This window comes from Calliphora vicina, chromosome 5 (assembly GCF_958450345.1).
Source record: "Calliphora vicina chromosome 5, idCalVici1.1, whole genome shotgun sequence".
Lineage (NCBI taxonomy): Eukaryota > Metazoa > Arthropoda > Insecta > Diptera > Calliphoridae > Calliphora > Calliphora vicina.
In genome coordinates this window covers 101,184,994-101,205,995 of record NC_088784.1, presented here as the reverse complement: position 1 = coordinate 101,205,995, position 21,002 = coordinate 101,184,994, and the positions used below count along the sequence as shown (strand labels likewise).

The 21,002-nt window shown below is 29.7% G+C and overlaps 1 protein-coding gene across 1 annotated transcript; it reads right to left on the bottom strand.

The window, feature by feature from the left end:
- Window positions 1–3,448: 3,448 nt before the first annotated feature.
- LOC135961506 (uncharacterized) lies at window positions 3,449–7,276 on the bottom strand. The gene is made up of 2 exons (XM_065513006.1): window positions 6,766–7,276; window positions 3,449–3,791 (listed from the first exon to the last, which is right to left on the bottom strand). The coding sequence occupies exons 1-2, from the start codon at window positions 7,274–7,276 to the stop codon at window positions 3,481–3,483; spliced, it is 822 nt and encodes a 273-aa protein (XP_065369078.1). The 3' UTR covers window positions 3,449–3,480.
- Window positions 7,277–21,002: the final 13,726 nt, after the last annotated feature.

The following is a 21,002-nucleotide window of genomic DNA, read 5'->3' as shown; positions in this document are numbered from 1 at the left end:
ATTCTTTTAGGCATTGTTAAACAAACGTTTTTTATTCAGTTATAAAATTAAATTTGTTCTGTTCTCAATATCTCATGCCACAACTATGTAAGCAAAACAAAATTATTTTCTTCATGTATCTATGCGTTCAAATTCGTTCATTTATGTATACATACAGAATGATAAACACTTTTTGCTTTTCATTTTCGAATACTAGTGTTCTTTCATTTGTGAATAATCAAGTCGAATTCATATAAGGTGTACTCATTAGCCCAGCTGATCATACATCAGCTGTGTTATCCAAACTGTCTTTTTATACCCTACACCACCATAGTGGGGAGGGTATTATGCGTTTGTGCAGATGTTTGTAACGCCCAAAAATATTAGTCTAACACCCACCTTAAAGTATACCGATCGACTTAGAATCACTTTCTGAGTCGATTAAGCGATGTCCGTCCGTCCGTCCGTCCGTCCGTCTGGTTGGCTGGCTGGCTGGCTGGCTGGCTGGCTGGCTGGCTGGCTGGCTGGCTGTCCATGTAAACCTTGTGCGCAGAGTACAGGTCGCAATTTTGAAGATATTTCGATCAAATTTGGTACATATTATTTTTTCGGCTCAAGGACCAAGCCTATTGAAACTGGCTGAAATCGGTCCACTATTTCACCTAGCCCCCATACGAATGTCCTCCCGAAATTGGACTTTATCGGTCATAAATGTTTAATTTATATATGTATCTCCACAAATTCCGCTCCAAATAAGTTTTATATACATAAAATTCATGTCACCAAATTTTGTTACGATCGGTCCATAATTAGTCATAGCTCCCATATAGACCCGCTTCCGAAAATCACTTTAACGTGCATAAATCGCTTAAAAATGTTGGTAAACACACAAAATTCAACATAGTTAACTTTAATATAGACATAAATCACATGACCTAATTTCATGGTGATCGGTCCATAATTGGTCATAGCCCCCATATAACCCCACTTCCGAAAATCACTCAAAAATATAAATTATTGAAATTTTAAAAGAAAAATTTTTTTGCTCTTTTACTTAGTGTAGGGTATTATATGGTCGGGCTTGACCGACCATACTTTCTTACTTGTATATGTATGGGTTGGTGCGCGCCATATATATGTGGGTGTTTATATTTGAGTGTTTTTAATGCGTCCACTATTTACTGTTGTTTTATTTAATTTCTTCTGTTTCTCCACGCGTTTGAAATCATCATCGAATATTTTAACATCCTCCACATGAAATGAAGCAAAAAAATATAATTACGCTAGTTTTGTGCTAAATTCCTCTTCAATATTGAATTCATCTTACTTGTGTTTTTTGACAGATTGGATAAAAACAAAGTGTATGTTGTTTTTGGATTATTGTAGGGACGAGTATACCTTATATAAATTCGCTTAGGTGAATAATTTACAGAAATAGTTGTGTTCGCGTACTTGATAATTTGTAATAATTTGTACAAATTATCACTGGAATTTACGGGATTCCGTTCGTTTACTTTTAAAAACTTGTAACGAGAGAGCAAGAGAGTGTTAAAAGTGACAGATCGTAGATAGAGAACATGATATTTTTTATTGGACTTTTTTGTCCAGTAAAAACTTTAATTACTTAACTTTAGTTTCATTATTATTTTTAATGTTAGCCATTTCTGTAATCGTCTAAGAAAAACCGTTTTCATTTAAACGCCTGAAGTTATAGTCATTTTGGTAGTAGATTCCCCTCTCACCGCATATATCCATTAAGAAGGGATATATTAATATCTTATAAACCAATACAGATACAAAAAAAACTTTTAAAATACAGAGTAGACATTCGAACCTTTACTCTATGACTATACCTGATAAATTTGTGTCATGATAAACGTCAAAATGGTTGTCAAGATAAAAAATTATCTTATATAGTCCCCATTAATTAGTATCATTGCTTCCTTATGACAAAATTGTTACCCCCAGTAACACGAAGTCTGATTATGTGTTAACTAATAGTTATACTGACAGTTTTCATACAAAAATAATTTTAACCGACAGTATAACTATTAGTTATCGCATAACCAGGCTTCGTGTTAATGGAGGTTAGTGCTTTTGCTCAGACAACTTTGTTTTGACAAAAAATTTCGTTAATTGTTATGATAAATATTTGTCTATCACTTTAGTAAACCCAAAAAATAAATTGAATTCAAACCTATAAGACAATTTTGATAAAATTTTAAACATTGACTCCTCCAGACATACGACAATTAATTAAATTTGGGTGAACATTTTGGTACATTGTTCAAGATGGTAAATGGAAATTGTTATATTTTCTTCTAACGATGCCTTTTAACTTATCTATAACAAATTTAGAATCAAGGATTGGGAGCTTAATGGAATAAAAGTACCGAAAAGAGAGACCTTTTTTAATTTTCTGTAATAATTTACCTAGAAAGATTAAACAAATCATATATGGCTATGAGAGAATGGAATCCTTATATCTGATAATAAATCCATATCAGTTAAATTAAAGAAATGTTCTGTCTATTTAAAAAAAAAAATACAGAATGATATTAAGATATTTTTTAGTACAACATTTGTAAATATAATTTATCAGCCCAATTATGAATAAAAATTCCACGGGAGTTTTTTCCTTTTTCTCATTTTTTCTATTCAAAAAACTCCATACTCATTAGTATGGACAATATGGATATCTAATGATAGATATTTCAAAGACCTTTGCAACAACGTATATAAGACCATAGTCTTTTTGGTACTTTTTCTTTATTCGTATGGTACTTTTTGTAATTTCTTCACCAATGAACCTAGAAACATAAAGTAAAGCTTATATGGACCCATGTGAGTGGGAATTCACAATTGGCTGCTTCTTGGTACTTTTTCTATATTCTAATGGTATTTTTTGAACTTTCTATAACAATCGATCTAAAATTAAATCGGAATCAGATGGAATAGGACGATTAAATATTTTGAAAATTGTGTACAAACGTTATTTGCTAATCAAATAATTTGGTAAGTTAAGATTTTTTAATTGTTCATTCATATACTTTTATTTTAATATCAAAATAGTATACGCTAGCAAAAGTAGCGCATACTATGCTAGTGAGTGATAAATGAATGAATATTTTTTGGTACTCTGACGGAAACTCCCATTAAATAAATGAATATGTACATCGAAAAAGGTAAATGAATACATTTTTTTTTTGTAATTTTCTCTAATTTGAATATTTTATTATTCCATGAGTTAATACTACATAATACGTTATTTAATATTTAATTTACATTCAAAATTCAACCACATAAAACAGCACAAAACTTTATGATTGAGGTTTAAGGTTTGTTTTTTTTTCATCTAAATATTATGTCCTTAGGTATATAGTATATATAAAAACGACATCGATTGCATTCGTTGTTAATTTACAAAAACAAAATAAATATAATTTAATTAATAATTTAACATTTATATTTCATTATGTTTGTGTCATCAGTTGTAATCTGTTATTTACCCAAACCCACCCACATGTAGTTGGGATCTATAAACTGTGAGCTATGATCCCATTGACCATGTGGATTCATGGCCACCAATGAACGTATCTTCTGTGATGGTCTATAGAAACGTATGGCCTTAATCCATTCTGCAGTTTGTTGATCTGTTGCAGCATTTGGTTTGGTAAGATGATGTTTTATATTGCCAAAATTCGGATCACCCTCGAGTAGTTTCTGCTCATCGGCATCCCATTGATATTGTTCGCTGACGTGGACATTTTTGGAGAGATCGCGAAAAAATTTACCCAAATTTGTCATGGCACCTATAAGAAGGAGAGAGAAGAAATATTTAAAAAAATTACATAAAAAATTAATATTTTTTTGTATTAATTGGTTGAACAAAATATTTGGGGGATTCAAATGGTCTGCTATTAGGTCATATTGTCATAATGTCCTATTATATTATGATAGTTTAAACTAAATTTTGTTGTGTTTCAAACAAAAAAGTTCTAAACTAATAAAACTTTTTGCACTATGTTTATTATTTTGTCATAAAATAACACTTTTTTTGTTTGAAGCACAACAAGAATTTGTTTAAACTATTATAATATTTTAGGACATTGAATCCCCCAATTCTTTAAAAAAAAGTTTTTAAAAGTCTTTGGTATAGAAGAGGGATATTTCTATATGAATGCCCTAACCAACGATATCCCACTCGCATCTCACTAAGGAACCAAAAATATCTTAAAGGAATGGAACTAAGCTTTCTTTTGAAAAAAAAGTTAGATTATGCAAAAATAAAGTTAAAAATTGTATGTCTTAAGTTACAATATATTTATTTTGATAGATATCAAACTCGCATCCCACTAAGGTCTTAAAGGAAAAGACCTAAGATTTCTTTTGAGGAACATTTTTTTTTAAAAAAAAGGACCATTTAGAAAAAAAAGTCAACAATGTTTTGGATTTTGCAAAAAAAAAATTAAAAAATTTTATGTGTTGAGTTACAAAACATTTATTTTGATAGATATCGAACTCGCATCCCACTAAGCGACCAAATAGGTCCTCAGGGAAAATATATAAGCTTTATTTTAAGAAATAAAGGGGGCCCATTTTCAGAAAAAAATATTAAGAATTTTTTATTTTTTTTAATATTTTTTTGGGAAGATTGAAGAAAGAGCTATTTAGGACACATTTTGCTAAGAACAATAGTAATAAGTTACATGGATAAGAAAAAAAACCTGCTTGGCGAAAATGTCAAATTTTGACCTTTAACTCTGAGAGTACTGGACCGATCATGTTGAAAAATTGTGTCTGAATTGCTACTGAATTGAACTAACCTTGGTGCAAATTCATCGAAAGACATCGATTTCAAAAGTTGGTTCACTTGACATGAAATGCCCCATATATACCCTTCAAAATGACATATAAAGTATTGAAAACAAAAACAGCGTTCAAAAGATACGCCATCTATTGTAAATCCTGTATTTTTAAGTCATACATACACCCAATAGATCGTCTTAGTGGGTGTGCGATGAATGACTAATAGAATTTTCAAATTTTTAAAAATTGAAATTTAAAGCTCAATTTTTGGAAAATTTTAATGTTTTTTATACTCAATTAAAGAGTTTGACTTTGATTATTTTTCACGACTATTAAATTTACATATTGCCAAAAAAAAACTTTAATTTATTTGGAAATAAGAGGCTATTATAAGGAAAATATTTGAACAATTGTTACCGAAGATATTTGCGAAAAACAATATAAAGTCCCCCCCCATTAACACAAAGTCTTGTTATGTGTTAACTTACCCCCTGTCTTTACTTGACAAATATTTATCATAACAATTAATGACGTTTGTTATCACCCTAGGTCTCCACGTAGCAATAACGTCAGCAGAACAACACAACGCGAGAAGTTCTATTGAAAATTTATGTGTATTTTGCTTATATTTTGTGTTGAATGATTTTTTTCACTAATTTCTTTGTTATACCCTTCACCTTCGTGAGAAGGGTATTTATAAGCTTGTCATTAAGTTTGTAATTTCTACATTTTTCATTTCCGACCCTATAAAGTATATATATTCTGGATCCTTATAGATAGTGGAGTCGATTAAGCCATGTCCGTCTGTCTGTCTGTTGAAATCAATTTTCTGAAGACCCCAAATATCTTCGGGATCCAAATCTTCAATAATTCTGTCAGACATGCTTTCGAGAACTTTGCTATTTAAAATCAGCAAAATCCGTCCATAAATAACGGAGATATGAGCAAAAAACCGGGACAACCTCGATTTTTTACCTATTTTTTTATCTATATCTGGATTACTATGTCATTAATATAGACAATATGGATATCTAATGATAGATATTTCAAAGTCCATTGCAACGATGTAGATAAGGCTATATATAGTAAGTTGGACCTACAATGGGTCAAAATCGGGAAAAATATTTTTTAACCCGAATTTTTTTTCATAAAAAAATTTTTTTGTCATAAATTTTTTTCCAAAAAAAAATTTGGAAAAAACTAAAAAAAAATTTGGAAAAAACTTTTTTTAAAAGAAATTAAAATACAATTTCGAAAAAAAAAATTTGAAAAACAATTAAACAATTGCTTAGCAATAATTGCTCAGGCAATCAGTAAAGCAATCATTGCGCAATGGATTGTTACTTATGGCAATTTGCGGTCTACACTCTCAAATTTCATTGACGCAATCAAATTTGACAATTGTAGCAACTACTAACAATTTTGTCATAACGAAGCAATAATACTAATAAATGGAGACTATACCAGATAATATTTTATCTTGACAACCTGTTATACTGTCGATTAAAATAAATTTTGGATGAAAACTGTCAGTTTAACTTTAGGTTAAAACATAACTATACTTTGTGAGAATGGGGGTTAGTGAAATAAAAAGGAATTTATTCATATTCCCAAACTTGCTTTATAACAAAGTTTAATTCATTGAAATCTGTCCATATTTGTACAAGTTTCAAGCTGTACAAATTTTCTTCACCAGAGTGGATCGACTTGGACACATTGTATTTCATCTTGTATTCTAACAGGTAGGTTACAAATTTATTCATATATTATTTGGCAAGCGATTAGAAGATTCAGATTTATTACCACTGTGCACCAGTATTTCCATATTTCAACATAACATAAGTAATTAATCTTGTAATTCACACATAAAGCTAATTATAAAATGTGAATTACAATGTGAATTATGATCCTTACATATCTCAATAATCTAGGAAATTAGGAAAACATAATTTACTTCCGTTTAATTTATACAATTACCTCCACTAACAGCTGGCAAAAATGGTGTATGTCCAACTGATGGTTTAGCACGTTTATCATATGGCTTATTGATGTTCTTCCTTGTCAGCGGCCTTTTATGGAAATGGGAATATTGTTGTAGCTGTTGTTGTTGTTGTGACTTGTCATCAGTATCCCTATTATGGTCATTGTCAGTACTTTGAGCCATCAGGTAATTAGTATTTAGTTCGTTATTGTCAGCATAATTTAAATTTTCATTTCCGTTTCCGTTGCTGTTAGCAATACCATTTTTATCTTGAGCGGCAGCAGCATCACTATTATCATCATCTCCATCCGAAGTATTGCCATCGTCATCGTCATTTACATTTAAGGTGTTGTCATCCTTTAACGGAAATAAATTTTCTTTTAAATCGTTTACATCGCCTTCGCTATCGTTGTCCCCTTTAACTTTTAGAATTGCATTGGCGTCATTGAAGAAACCCTTTGACTTTTTAGTTGTTCTTGGATCTTTGGCTTTAAAATGATTTTCCATAATGATTGGTATTGGTTTGTAACGGATATTTGCCATTGAGGGTGATTGTTTGTCACCCCCATCACCGCCAACAGCTCTACGAACAACTACAAACTGTTGCAAACTATGACGTCGTTGGTTTATGTCATTGTCATTATTGCCATTGGTTTTTACAAGATTCTGTTGTTGTTTTTGTTGTTGTTGTTGTTGCTGCTCTTGTTGTTGTTTTGGCCAAATTGCATTTTTTATTTTATAACTACCAAAATCATTTAAATTTTCAAAAGTAATTTCTCTTGATGCCATAGAATTTCCGTTGCTCAGTATAGATTTGCCTTTAGTTGTTGCTATTAGTGGCAAATGTTTGTAGTATAGATATTTGTCCAACGTCTGCCACAATGGTGTTGCAACAGCATTACGTTCATTTAACAGCTCATCCGTGTAGTCATCAAATATTTGATATGTATACGGTTTCATTAACAAAGCAGGGCCAACAGCACTAGCTGCATCCGTATCTGTACGATACTCCACACTGCCACATACTTGCAACACTATTAGAAATACATTAGAAAAATTCAACATACTTAATTATCAACGCCATTACAAAAAAAAAAATAAATAAATCGATTAACTAGGTTTTTTGATATTTAAAATTATTTTAATGGGCACGTGTGTGTGAGTTCATATAAATGAATGTCCTTTTTGTTGCTAAAAATCATTATCATCAAAGCAACAGCAACTTTCATCTATTGTTAATTTTCATTGTCATATTTGAGTTTTTTTTTTAATTAAATTTATCATTTATTATTTTACATATGTAAAGTATTTGTAATGTTTTACATGTTCCACACGTGCACACTTAAAAATAAATAAAAAAAAATTAATCCTAATTGTTTTAAATCGGCTGTCAATTAAGATAAAATTTATAAAAACATGTTAATTTTTTTGCAGCTTTTTAACTATGTAAATATTATACCCAGCAGTTTTACAAGTACACAGTTATTTTCACTAATGTCTGATTATTTGACATGTATGTGCTATTTGTCGTGCAGATATAAGTCAATTGGTTACATTATACATCACATGTAATCAGGCGTGAAGTCAATTGTCACTTTAGTGTCTCTAAGTAATCTAAATTGTAGTCACTTTTAGCGTTAATTTTGTATTGCACTTTAGAAATTTATTATTTTACCCACCAGAAGTAGTCTATTGGAGAGGAAATTGTTTATTTTCATTCCACTTTAGGAATAACATATTTTACTATATTTTATTGACTGAATTATCATTTTACTGTCCCATAGATTAGAACGACCAGTCTACCAGTCATTCAAAAGTATAATTATATTTATATTTAAGGACTAGCTACTTTTTTCACCACTGACAAAGTCAATTTACATATTACTGACCCTTAAAAGTGATTTTGAAAATAATTTTATAAATTATAAATTTATAAATTTACAGTAGTTAGACCGCTTTCAAACTAGCCAATTTAGTTGCGCAAGTCTCTTGTGTTTGTAGATGGCAGAGGTAATGTCTGGTTAAAGAGAATAAAACTTTGCATGCTGTTTTGTTGTTTTGCAATAGACTTGCGCAACTAAATTGCCTAGTGTGAAAGGGATCATATTTTACTTACGACATGTAATCTAAAGTCGGTCAAACATATTTGATTAACCTTTAGCAGACAAAAGTGAAGTCGATTTTATCTATTTGGTATTTTACTTACTACAATAATTGTCGTAAAGTGACACTTTATGTGAATCCAATGTGTTTGCTACTTTGGACCAGCTATCAGACTCACATGTTGAAATAACTAGTCACTAGTTCGGTACAGTCACCCAGAACTGCTGGGTAGTTCGCTCGCATCGATACATCACACACAAACATACCCCCAAACACATGCAAAATAATGCAAATATTTAATAGAGGTACGAGTATTATTAATACTGATACTTTTAGGCATAATAATAGAAATTAATATAAAATGTTCGCAATAAATGTTCAGCAAAAAGCTGCAGATTTGAAAGTAGTAATAATTGTTTAAGCTTAATTTTAGAGTTGGGTTTATTAGCTCAGTGAAGTGACCGCTCTTTTCAGCTCAGCTCACTCAAATGAACTAGGTCGCTCTTTTAGCTCATTAGCTCAGTATGTTGTATAATGACCATTTCATTTTGAGAATTGCTTGTAGTGAATTAAATCAATTATTTCTGTTGTTAGTTGTAAAAACACACAGTCTTTTGACAATTAGAGATTTATGCGTGAAATAATTGATTAAAATTTTAAAAAATAAAATTGTATTTTATTAAACTAATATTTTTGCGGAAAAAAGAGTTAATTATTTTTTATTTCTAATTTCCGATGCTAACCAAATGTTTAGACAATATTTGTTAAGCAGAACATTCACTAACTATAAGGTATTCTTTTACCACAAAATAATAAAATTACCAAAAAACTCGAGATATTAACTGGAATTTGAAGAAGAAAATCTTATAAATCTTATTCCTTAAATTCAGAAATTCTAAACTGTCATTCCAAAAAACAGCGAAAAACCCACGATAGGCCGCTCATGGCAGCTGACAAATGTTCTGTTGATGTAGCAGTGTAGTAAAAAAGTGCATAAGATATACATATGTTTTCTAAAAAAAGTGATTGAAATAATATTGCTAATTTAATTAAGAATATCAGTACTTTGTATTTTTTTAATTATGTTTTTTGGTAGATATAATCCCACTAATGTATTTTTGAAATAGCATTTTTTTTTACTAATTACATACTTTCAATTACAATTATTATTTTAACAATAACAATTATGTATTTGCCTTTTTCATTATTTTTTTATGAAATTTACTTACAAACTGTAGCAATATTCTTTCTTTATTTCATTCTACATCACCATACCATAAATAAATTCACATTCATTCAATAGCACACATATAAAAATCCCTTCATGAAAACAAAAACAATTTGAATAACTCTAATAATTCTTGAAACAAAAATATATACGCGGCAGCATACGATCATAAACATACATAACAAACCTACATTCGAATGATCGTTTTATTTTTGTAGGACAAATACTCACTCACTTTTCAATGTCAGTGAGCGAAAGAATGTAAGAGCATTGACGAGTAAAGTGAAACATGTGAAACATCTGAAACATTGAAGACGACAAATGAATGTGCTTGTGCAGCTCTTTCATGAGCACTGAACTGAAACAGCTCAGCGCTCAGTTGAAAACGCTCAGCGCTCAGTTGAAAACGCTCAGTGCTGAGCTGAAAACGCTCAGTATGATGAATGATTCACTTCGCTCAGTTGAGTGAATAGCTCAATTGAACTAGGTCATTCATGAGCTACACAACTCTACTTAATTTTTGAACATGTTGGTTTAATTTTTTACTAACAAAATAATGTTGAAAATTTAAAAAGTTAAAGAATGAATCACACCAGAATTAGATTTGAGCTTGTTCTGTAAACCACACATTTCAGTATTTTTCGGTGTGATTTTAAATATTCTAGATCACAAAAAAATAATTTCTGTTGGCTAAAATACTTGGTGCTCAAATGTTAATCATAGCTCAACTATGATGAGAAATAGCATTTTTTATTGGAAGAGAACTATTCTGTGTCACTGTGTCTTCTCTGTCATATGATTCCGATTAAAAAGTAGTATGTATTGCAGTAAGATTGGCAGTTTCTGTATTGCTCACTTTACTGTTGCATTTTAACACCGTTTTTTGTTTCTTTTCTCCTGATAATTTGAAGCACTTCTGATGTTACCTATTTTACGAGGGAGTGTCAAAAAGTCAGTGCATTTTTGAATGAAGCACTGGTTTTTGGATAAAAAATTATTTATTTTTTCAACATAGTCTCCTTTGGGCTCTACTATTTTACGAGGTCGTCAAAATAAGTGAGATGATTTGTGAGATGATTTCAACGTTGAAGTCAAATCTCTTACCGTCTAGACATTTCTTCAGGTTTGGAAACAGAAAAAGTCAATCCTCAGAATAGGGTGGAAGAGGGAGCATTTCGTAGCCTAATCCATGGATTTTTGCCATGGAAACTGCACATTGTGCACCCGATTATGAGCAAACGCGGCAGCGATCTTGCGGAAAGCTTTCTCACACCCAAGTGATCATTCAAAATTGAAACCACTGAGCCATGTAAGAAGCATATGGCTTCCACATTCTCTCACACTTTCAATCTCCGATTGGTGATTTTTTCAATTGTTTCGGGTCTTCCGTTCTTGTTCGGCCACAACGAAATTAAGTAAACCACGTTTTTACCATTGAAATTGATGGTGCAGAGTTCCAATAGTATTTATAAAGCTTTGCCTTTATTTTAGTGATGTTTTTTTCCTCCAAAAATAATCCGATGTTTATAAACTTAGTCTTATATAAATCGTATGGACTTAAATTTTGTGAGTGTTTCACCAAAAACACTTTTCCAATGAATAAAGGATAATAAATTTAATTAATATCCTTTAAGGAAGGATAAATTTTAAAATCTGACTAATAGTTCTAAAGTTATTTACAGTTTTACTTTATGTATTTTGAAGTCAGCTATTAAAAAATATGAAATTTGAACCTATACAAAAACCAAACGAAAGTGAATTTCCAAATTCTGGAGAACTTTAAATTTTTTATTGTCATGGAAAACATGTATGTATATTAAATATTATTGAATTTACAAGAGTAAAGGTTCAAAAACTATTTTTTTTTTATAGAATTTTTTCGTTTTGTCCCCTTATCAAATGATTCTTGTTAAGAAACAATCCTAAAACCGATCGGTTTTAGATTTTGTCGGTTTAAAAAAATAATTTTTATTTCATTTAAATTGAAGGATTTCGAAAAATTTTGATTTTGGTAACACATTTGTTAAAAATATTTCACAAAAATACTCGTGAAATACCTGTTAACAACTATTTAGAATGATGTGGTAGGGAAGTTTTGCCTCTTCCGATTTGTAGTCCGACTACTATGAAAATATGAAAAAACGTACAAATTTGTCAAAGGGTGCAAGGTTTGTGGAACTTCTGAGGAGTAAATAAAGACATTTTATATTGTTGAAAACAATATGACCTGAGGATTGATAATTTAGTAAAACTAAATAATTTTATAAAATCTTGGGACTTCATTTACCTTAAAAACTAAAAAAAATTATAATATGGTGATTTTCCACGAATAAAAATATAAAATTTGAATTAATGTAAAATTTTAACAGTTAATGATATCATAACAAAATTTGGAACCAATATAGACCCAAATATCCTTAAATCTATGGCATTCGAATTTTTGACATTCTTTATTTTAAAATACCAAAATTCCTAAAACGGGGAAAATGTGTTCCAAAAACTGAGTTTTTTTAGAAAACAGCCCACTGTGATGTTACTTATCGTGTGATAGTAAAAAAACTTAGTAAATATTTAAGAAACATATGGGGTTATACAAATATGGAGCATTTTCGTGGATCGGTGCTTTGCCTTTTTAGAATTTTTTTATTTAAACCGACATTTTTTTTAAATTTCCCAAGTTTGGATAGGTCTGGGGGTGATATGTCCGCTAAACTATAAAAATTCTATATAGCCTCGAAGAAAATTTTTTTCTACAAAAGAAAAAATATATGGGCTTTTTTGGGAAAAAACGTAAAAAATACGGCCCTTTTTACAATTTCCAAATTTGGATGCGTATAACTTTTTATATGGTGGAGATATCTGTTAGCAAGTTTCTGTTATTTAATTTTGAATTTTATCGCGAATATAGCTGATATTTTAAAAATAAATTTCGACTCTCCGTAGGCCCGCCATATCTAAAAAACCATAAAAAGTTCGAGAAAACTTAAAAAAAAATAAATCAATAAACCTGAATATCTCTTCAACTAATAGAAATAACCTACACTTGTAAGCGTATTTTTTGTAGATCTTTAAAATTTTAAAATTTCAGCTCATTCGGAAAATAAATGGATTTTTGGCGATTTTTTAAAAAAAATTTAGACCCGAGGTGACCAACTTTGAGGGGCTACGTACTGGCCCCCATTAGCGCTAGGAAGCTGAACAATCATAAATCAACTCAAAAACACATCAGTTCAAACAGTATGAAATTTCGTAACAATATCTCCAATAGTTCCCAAGATACCGAATTATTTCCCCAAAAAATGTTTCTAAACCACTGTGCGATGCACAACCCAATAAAAACTGAAACAATTGGTCTGTTCAATAACAAAAAACTATTACGAATTATTACAAATTTTCACACAAAAATTTAAATTTGTATTAAAGAACTGAAAAATTTATAAACAATTTGTGATAATTCGTTATAGTTTTTTGTTATTGAACAGCAGTGTTGCCAGGAGCTGGCGAAAAAAGAAGCTATATTGGCTTCAAAAAATGGCCAGAAAAAGCTAAACCGCTTTAGAAAAAAAGCCAAAAAAAAAGCTAAAATATTATAAATTAAGAATTTTGGTTTATATTTATTTTTAAATAAAAAATTAGAAAATATGTTCATAAAATTCATCTGCTTTACTTAAAGGAAGTACTAAAAAGTTAAATACTAGATTAACCATGTCAGAAAATGGACATTGCTGGTTCTATATTTGTCCATTTGTAGTTTTATATATTCTGCCCCTGAGCCTTAAGCTTCGTAATTTTATTAGCACTTTAATTTTTCACCATCAATATGACATAATATATTTTTTTGGGTTTTACTACTTTATTATCAACCGGGAAAAAATTGATTTTGCGTAGAGTTTTCATATGGTAATCTTTGTCGCAATTGCTCAATTAGTTTAATTTGTCGTATTATGTTTGTCATAATCTTCAGTAATTAAAACGTTCTTTATTTTATCTCTCATTCATCAAACTAGTATGAAAAATGTGTCAAAAACATTAAACAATTTTCAATTGGCGACGATAATGGATCAAATTCCTTGAATTTTAAATCAGAAAACAGCAAATGATTTATTTATTTTTTGTACTTTGTGCAATACTGGTTTTAAAAAAAGATGGTACGCCAAATTATAATCAGTGTATTAATTACTTAAAAGTTTGGCTTTTTAGAATTGCTGGTTTGACGAAATTAAAACAAAATGGGTTTTAACTCGAAGCATAGATCCACAAGACGGCTATTAACGGCTATTGATCGCCATCGAGTATCACAAGCCTTCAAGAGTTTGTGGGGCTCTTGTCCATTATATAATGATGAATATAATGTGTAATAACAATTTTGTCTTGAAAGAGAATTTGCTAGACATTTAAGCTTTCAGATATAAAATACTCTATTTCATTTTGAACCACTTGATATATTGCCAATTGTTATTTGTTCTTTTAATACTGCGCAATTCTTGAGTATGTTGAAAAGCTAAATGAAAATCAGTAATGAATTAAAATGAAAATGGTTCACAAATATAAATTTAGCCTTTTTATTTACTCTTTAGTCTCGAAATTTTTAGCCTTTTTTAATTTCAAAAAAGGCTATTTTGAAATTAAGAAAAGGCTAGAAAAAAGCCACGAAGCTTAAACCAAAATTTCGAGGCTAAAGAGTAAATAAAAAGGCTAAATTTTGCCTCAAAAAGGCTAAACTGGCAACACTGTTGAACAGACCAAATATTTAATATACCCTTCACAATCGTGAGAAGGGTATATATAAGTTTGTCATTCCGTTTGTAATTTCCACAATATAATATTCCGACCCTATAAAGTATATATGTATATTCTGGATCTTTATAGATAACGGAGTCTTTAAGCCATGTCCGTCTGTCTGTTGAAATCAACTTTCCGAAGCCGCCAAATAACTTACATACACGATTCATATATACATATATCTCAGCCATTGTGGACGAGAAAATCGGTCCACAAATGGCTAGATATAAGGAAAAACCCTGGACAATCTCGATTTTTGACCTATTTTTGACCTATATCTGTATTACAAAGTCATTAATATAGACAATATGGATATCTAATGATAGATATTTAAACGACCATATAACGATATAAGACCTAGTAATGGGTCAAAATGGGTCAAAATCGGAAAAAATATTTTTTTAACCCTAATTTTTTTTCACCAAATTTTTTTTCCCTAAATATTAAAAAATAAAAACAACAAAAAAAAATTTAAAAAACAACTTTGGAAAAAAATGTTGTTTACCTAAAAATATTTAAATTTTTTATTTAGAAGTATACTTGTTTTTGATAAAATTAAATAAATAAAAAAACTCTCATCATTTGTGCGAAAGTTCATGTGAGTAAATTGAAAATTAATATGTAAGATACCCTTCACCAAAATATTGTTAAAAAAAATTGGGGAAAAAATTGGTGAACAAAAGTTTGTTAAAAACTTTACCCATTTGTGGGTCGATTTTAAATAACAACTTAAGTTTGACTATAGCGGATATATTGATGTATCAATCATGTATGTATGTATGTATGTATGTATTTATTTATTTTTTTTTTATTAACATAATCATTACAAATTATATGTTAATCTTAAGCGAACATGATTCCATTATGTATGTAAATTATTTGGTGGCTTCGGAAAGTTGTTTTCAACAGACATGGCTATATTGACTCCGCTTTATAACGATTCAGAATATATAAACTTTATGGGGTCGCAAATGAAAACCGTATATATATCATTACCACTCATGGTAAGGATACAAAAACAAAATATCTTAAGTGTTTTAAATCTATAAAATCCGACAACTGATTAAACAGATATCAACGCTTAAATTTATACACTTTGGAGAATTTTAAAACATTCAAATTGCTACTAAAAAAAGTTTTGTTTAAATTTATTAACAAAGAAATTGTGTAATTTGTTAAACATTTACCTTTCACCACAAATATCCATAGATAAATCGTTCCAAAATTGCGTAAATTTTTTATGTAATTCATTTTTTCAAATGATCCATTAAAAATTAAACAAATATATTTTTTTTTAATTCTCAAACTTTTAAATTGTTTCCATTAACTGTTAAATACACCACCACATTTTGTTCAAAACAAAAATTTTTTCAAATAAAAAATCCTTTACAAATTCTTAGGAGCACTCCGATCGAATAGAAGAGACGTTGTAAAGGATGAAAAGCCCGAATTTAACTGCACGATTTTGATAAAGTACAACGGTTTTTATAACCGAAATGTTGGCACACACATACGCACGCACAATCTAAAAATTATTTACAATACAATGAAAATTGAATGAATAGGAGTTGAAATGTATTGTGGAGTGTGACAAGGCAGCATTAGGCATTAGGTAGGGGTAACTAACAATTGCTGAACAAGCGGTAGAGTTAAAATACCTGTTGGATATTTTGGCACAAACATGGACACACACACTCTGTTCGCAACAATGAATGAATTTTTGAATGCAACAACATCCAGCAACAATTTGAATCTTGCTGCATGTTCAGCAGTCATGCGCATGTAAATCAATGATGAAAGGACCTTTAAAAGAAATGGCGCGTATTCTTGTTTTGGGGTCGAGCATGAAATTTATTTATTTTATTTCAATTTTTTTTGTAAAAAGTTATAAAATACTCCGTTTTTCTTATAGATAAAAGGATGGTGTAATGAGTTTTTTATTATTATCATTAGTTTTCTTATTAAGTTCTTTGTGGCAACAATTGCTTTGTATTTCAAAAGGGTCGCAGTCAGGGGTTTTCTTATGTACTACTTCCGTAAGTATTTGTCCATTGAATTGTTGTTTGTACTTGAATTGTTGCAAGGTGTTGTTGCGTTTGTTTGCCGTGTAACCTGATATAACGACAATACATTATATTCAACTTTTCAATGTTTAAAGATATCAATGACACATTTTCATCAATTTTTTTTGTCGTTTTCATATTTAATTGTCAACGTCACTTATGGACCAATTATGTTTTGGTTTCCTTCTCTTCAGAGACGAAGGGTTTTTGGTTAAATCATCGTTGTGCCATGACAACTCAGGTTCAGGTGTGATATAAAAGTATTTGTTTCCTTTGTTCTGGTCAACGTTCAACAGATGATGTTACTTACTTACGCCTGTAATTTTATTATTTAAGTAATATTTCTTTAAACGTAATTCATTTTAAAAAGAAATAATAATTTAGTGCTTTGACTTTTGTAATAATTTTATGTCTGAACTGTTTGGACTACAATGCAAGAAAATAACGAACTATTTAATTTGACTGTGTGAACAGCACTTAGTACAGCAGAAGGACTTGTCAAATGTGTAATGGTCATAAACTGCAACACTGAGTCGCATCGCCTCTAAAGTTTACAAGGAATCTGATTTGTTTTTTTGTTTTAAATAAAAATACTATAACCAAGACCGAGTCATATCGGATTCTTTAATAGCTGCCTTGGAACTAGTAATGTCGCCGATTCTATGGAACGCACTTCTATAGAGTTTTCTAGAAACCAGTTCTTAGGAGCTAGTGATACTAGCTGTTCTACTTCTACAAATCACTTATTAGTTCCGAAACAACTTCATAGAACAGATTTAAAAAAACAAATCTTTAAATTGTGAACAAATTACAAAAAAAAACAAGTAAGAGAGCTATGTTCGGCAGTGCCGAATCTTATATACCCTTCACAAAATTATACTTCAAAATACAAATTTGAAATATATTTAGGTAAACAACATTTTTTTTCTAAAGTTGTTTTTTTAATTTTTTGAAAAAAAATAAAATTTCGAATTATTATTTAAAATTTAAAAAAAAAAATGTTTTTATTTGGTGAAAAAGAAAAAAATTCGGGTTAAAAAATATTTTTCCCACTGTAGGTCCAACTTACTATGGTCTTATATACGTCGTTGCAAAGGTCTTTGAAATATCTATCATTAATGACTTAGTAATCCAGATACAGGTCAGAAATAGATCAAAAATCGAGGTTGTCCTGGCTTTTTCCTCATATCTCAGCAATTTGTGAACCGATTTTGCTGATTTTAAATAGGAAACTTCTCGAAAGCATATCTGACAGAGTTATTGAAGATTTGGATCCTGAAGATATCTGGGGTCTTCAGAAAATTTATTTCAACAGACAGGCGGGCATGGCTTAATCGACTCCGCTATCTATAACGATCCAGAATATATTTACTTTATAGGTTCGGAAAATAATATTGTGGAAATTACAAACGGATTGACAAACTTATATATACTAGAGTTTCGTATTCGGTTTTAATCGAAACCGAAACCGCGGTTTTTCCGCGGCCTAAAACCGAAAACGACAATTATTCTTCGGTTTTTACTTTTAATCTATTTTCAGCAGAAAAATTAAAAATTTAGAAATGAAAAACAAACTTTTTCATCCAAAGATTCATCCAAGTATTTCAAGACAATTAAAATTCAAATGACTGTTTATTTATTTAATTTAAAAAATGAATGAAAAGTGTTTTTAACAGAGACTTAGTTATTTTCAAATATCCAATAAAAGTATGGAGTACTAGCTGACACGGTGCACTTCGCCACCCCAATTAGAAGAAAGGAATAGTACTATTAAGTCTCCCTTTGTGAATTAATAATAATTCAGGATAACATGTCTCTTGTTTCAAGTTTATTGGTTCATTGTAATGTGGATTCTAGCTCATTCGAAAAGTATTATTAGAATTAACAAGTAAGAGAGCTATATTCGGCTGTGCCGAATCTTATATACCCTTCACCAAATTATACTTTAAAATAATTTTTTTTAAATATTTTTAGGTAAACAATATTTAAATTTTTTTTTAATTGTTTTTCAAAACTTTTTTTTTAAATTATTTTTTAATTTTTTTTAAAAAAAGTTTTTTGCAAATTTTTTAAAAATTTTTTTTTTTTGGAAAAAAAAATGTATGACAAAAAAATTTTGTTGATGAAAAAAAAATTCGAGTTAAAAAATATTTTTCCCGATTTTGACCCATTGTATGTCCAACTTACTATAGCCTTATCTACATCGTTGCAATGGACTTTGAAATATCTATCATTAGATATCCATATTGTCTATATTAATGACATAGTAATCCAAATATAGATCAAAAATGGGTCAATAATCGAGGTTGTCCCGGTTTTTTGCTCATATCTCCGTTATTTATGGACCGATTTTGCTGATTTCGTTGGCGGTTCCCTAATGTTTTGGGCTGCTTTTTGCTTAAGTGGAACTCTGGCATTAGCGTTTCCTTCTACTAAAATGGATAGTTTGGAGCACAGAATATACAGAAGTGTCAAATTTGACGTTTAAAAAACGCCAAATCAGATGTTAGGGCAGTTCTCATAAAAAGATATAGCAATATATTTTGTACTACAATATCAGTGATGTGTTAAAGCAAAACGCTATATACAACACGAATTTGGTAGACAAAGAAATGTGAACAAAACAAACAAATAAATTTGTAATACAATTTTTTCGTAGTCTGTGGCACAAAATTTTTTAAAATGGAAAATTATAAAAATGTGTGTATTGTTTACGTGTAAATTTAAATGAAACAAAATTCTTGGTTGTTTTTTACATTTGTAAAATAAAACTCCACATGTACAATGCCAACAAAAATAAATGATTGCATCAAACTAAATCGGAAAGAAATTGAATTATTGCGGCAGAAAATTAAGACTAAAACAAAATGAAAAGGGCAGTTACTAAAAATTAAACAAATATAGAACTATATTATTTTCTGTCTCGTGACGCCTCTGTATACTTTGTGGTTTGGAGTACCAGCGAGTGTTCTCAAATCATTTGTTGGCATATCTAGCTACAATAATTTTTTTTCAGCAGGACAACGCTGTTAGTAGCACGTTAACTAGATTTTCGGATTTATACCATCAGTATAATTCGGTGGAAGAGCTGAAAGAGCAATTTTGAATGCTTGGCGGTATATAAGTCTAGTAAGCTTAGAAAATTTGATAAATTCTATGCCAAATTGTATTTTTCTAGAAAGAGAACAGAACGTAAGTGACCTTATCATTTTGACACTCTCCTTACTCAATTCGCTTTGTTTACAGCTCTTCTCAGTAATTTATTACGATATGAAAATTTAGGTTGGATGTAGGCTTCCTAATTTCCCGGACTTATTTCTTATTTCTAAAAACTAGAAAATGTTTTTCGGATAAATTGACTTATAATTTAACAGGATTTTAAAGAAGTATAAAATAATTATATTTGGTTGTTGGTCCAGCCTTTATAAGGGTTTGTAATTTAATAGAATAGATCGGTATTGTCACAGTCGTAGTTTTAATCAGTATAAAATCAATAAATTCTTTGATTAATTAAAAAAGTTAAGAATTTCCACCATGTTAAATCTATAAAATATGCATAGTTAAAGAAATTTTTCAAATCTGATTGTAGATAAACAAATTTGAACCACTATTATTGTTATTATCAGGGAAACCAAAATAGATATTTACACGTTTCAGAACTATTTAAGAATTTGGGCATCGTTTTGTTAGTGCATATTTTTGCATATTTTACCCTTAAATGCATATTTTTGCATATATTTGTTTTAAGACCATATTTAAGTCATATTTTTGCGTTTTTAGAGCATATTTTACTGTTTAATAGCATACTTCCTTTGTTTAAAATTCAAAATTGGAAAATAAATGGCTTTTTTTTAATATAAAATAAGTACTATTTTAATAATAGCGCCATCTAAATATCAAATTTTAGTTCTAATTCAAACTTAACCGTTCTAAGAGTTAAAAAAATATTATCTTTTAAATTTGCTCCTATAACATCAGTTGATGTCGAAAGAACATTTTCTATGTATAAAAATGTTTTCAGATCCAATAGACAACGATTTTTATTTGAAAATTTAAG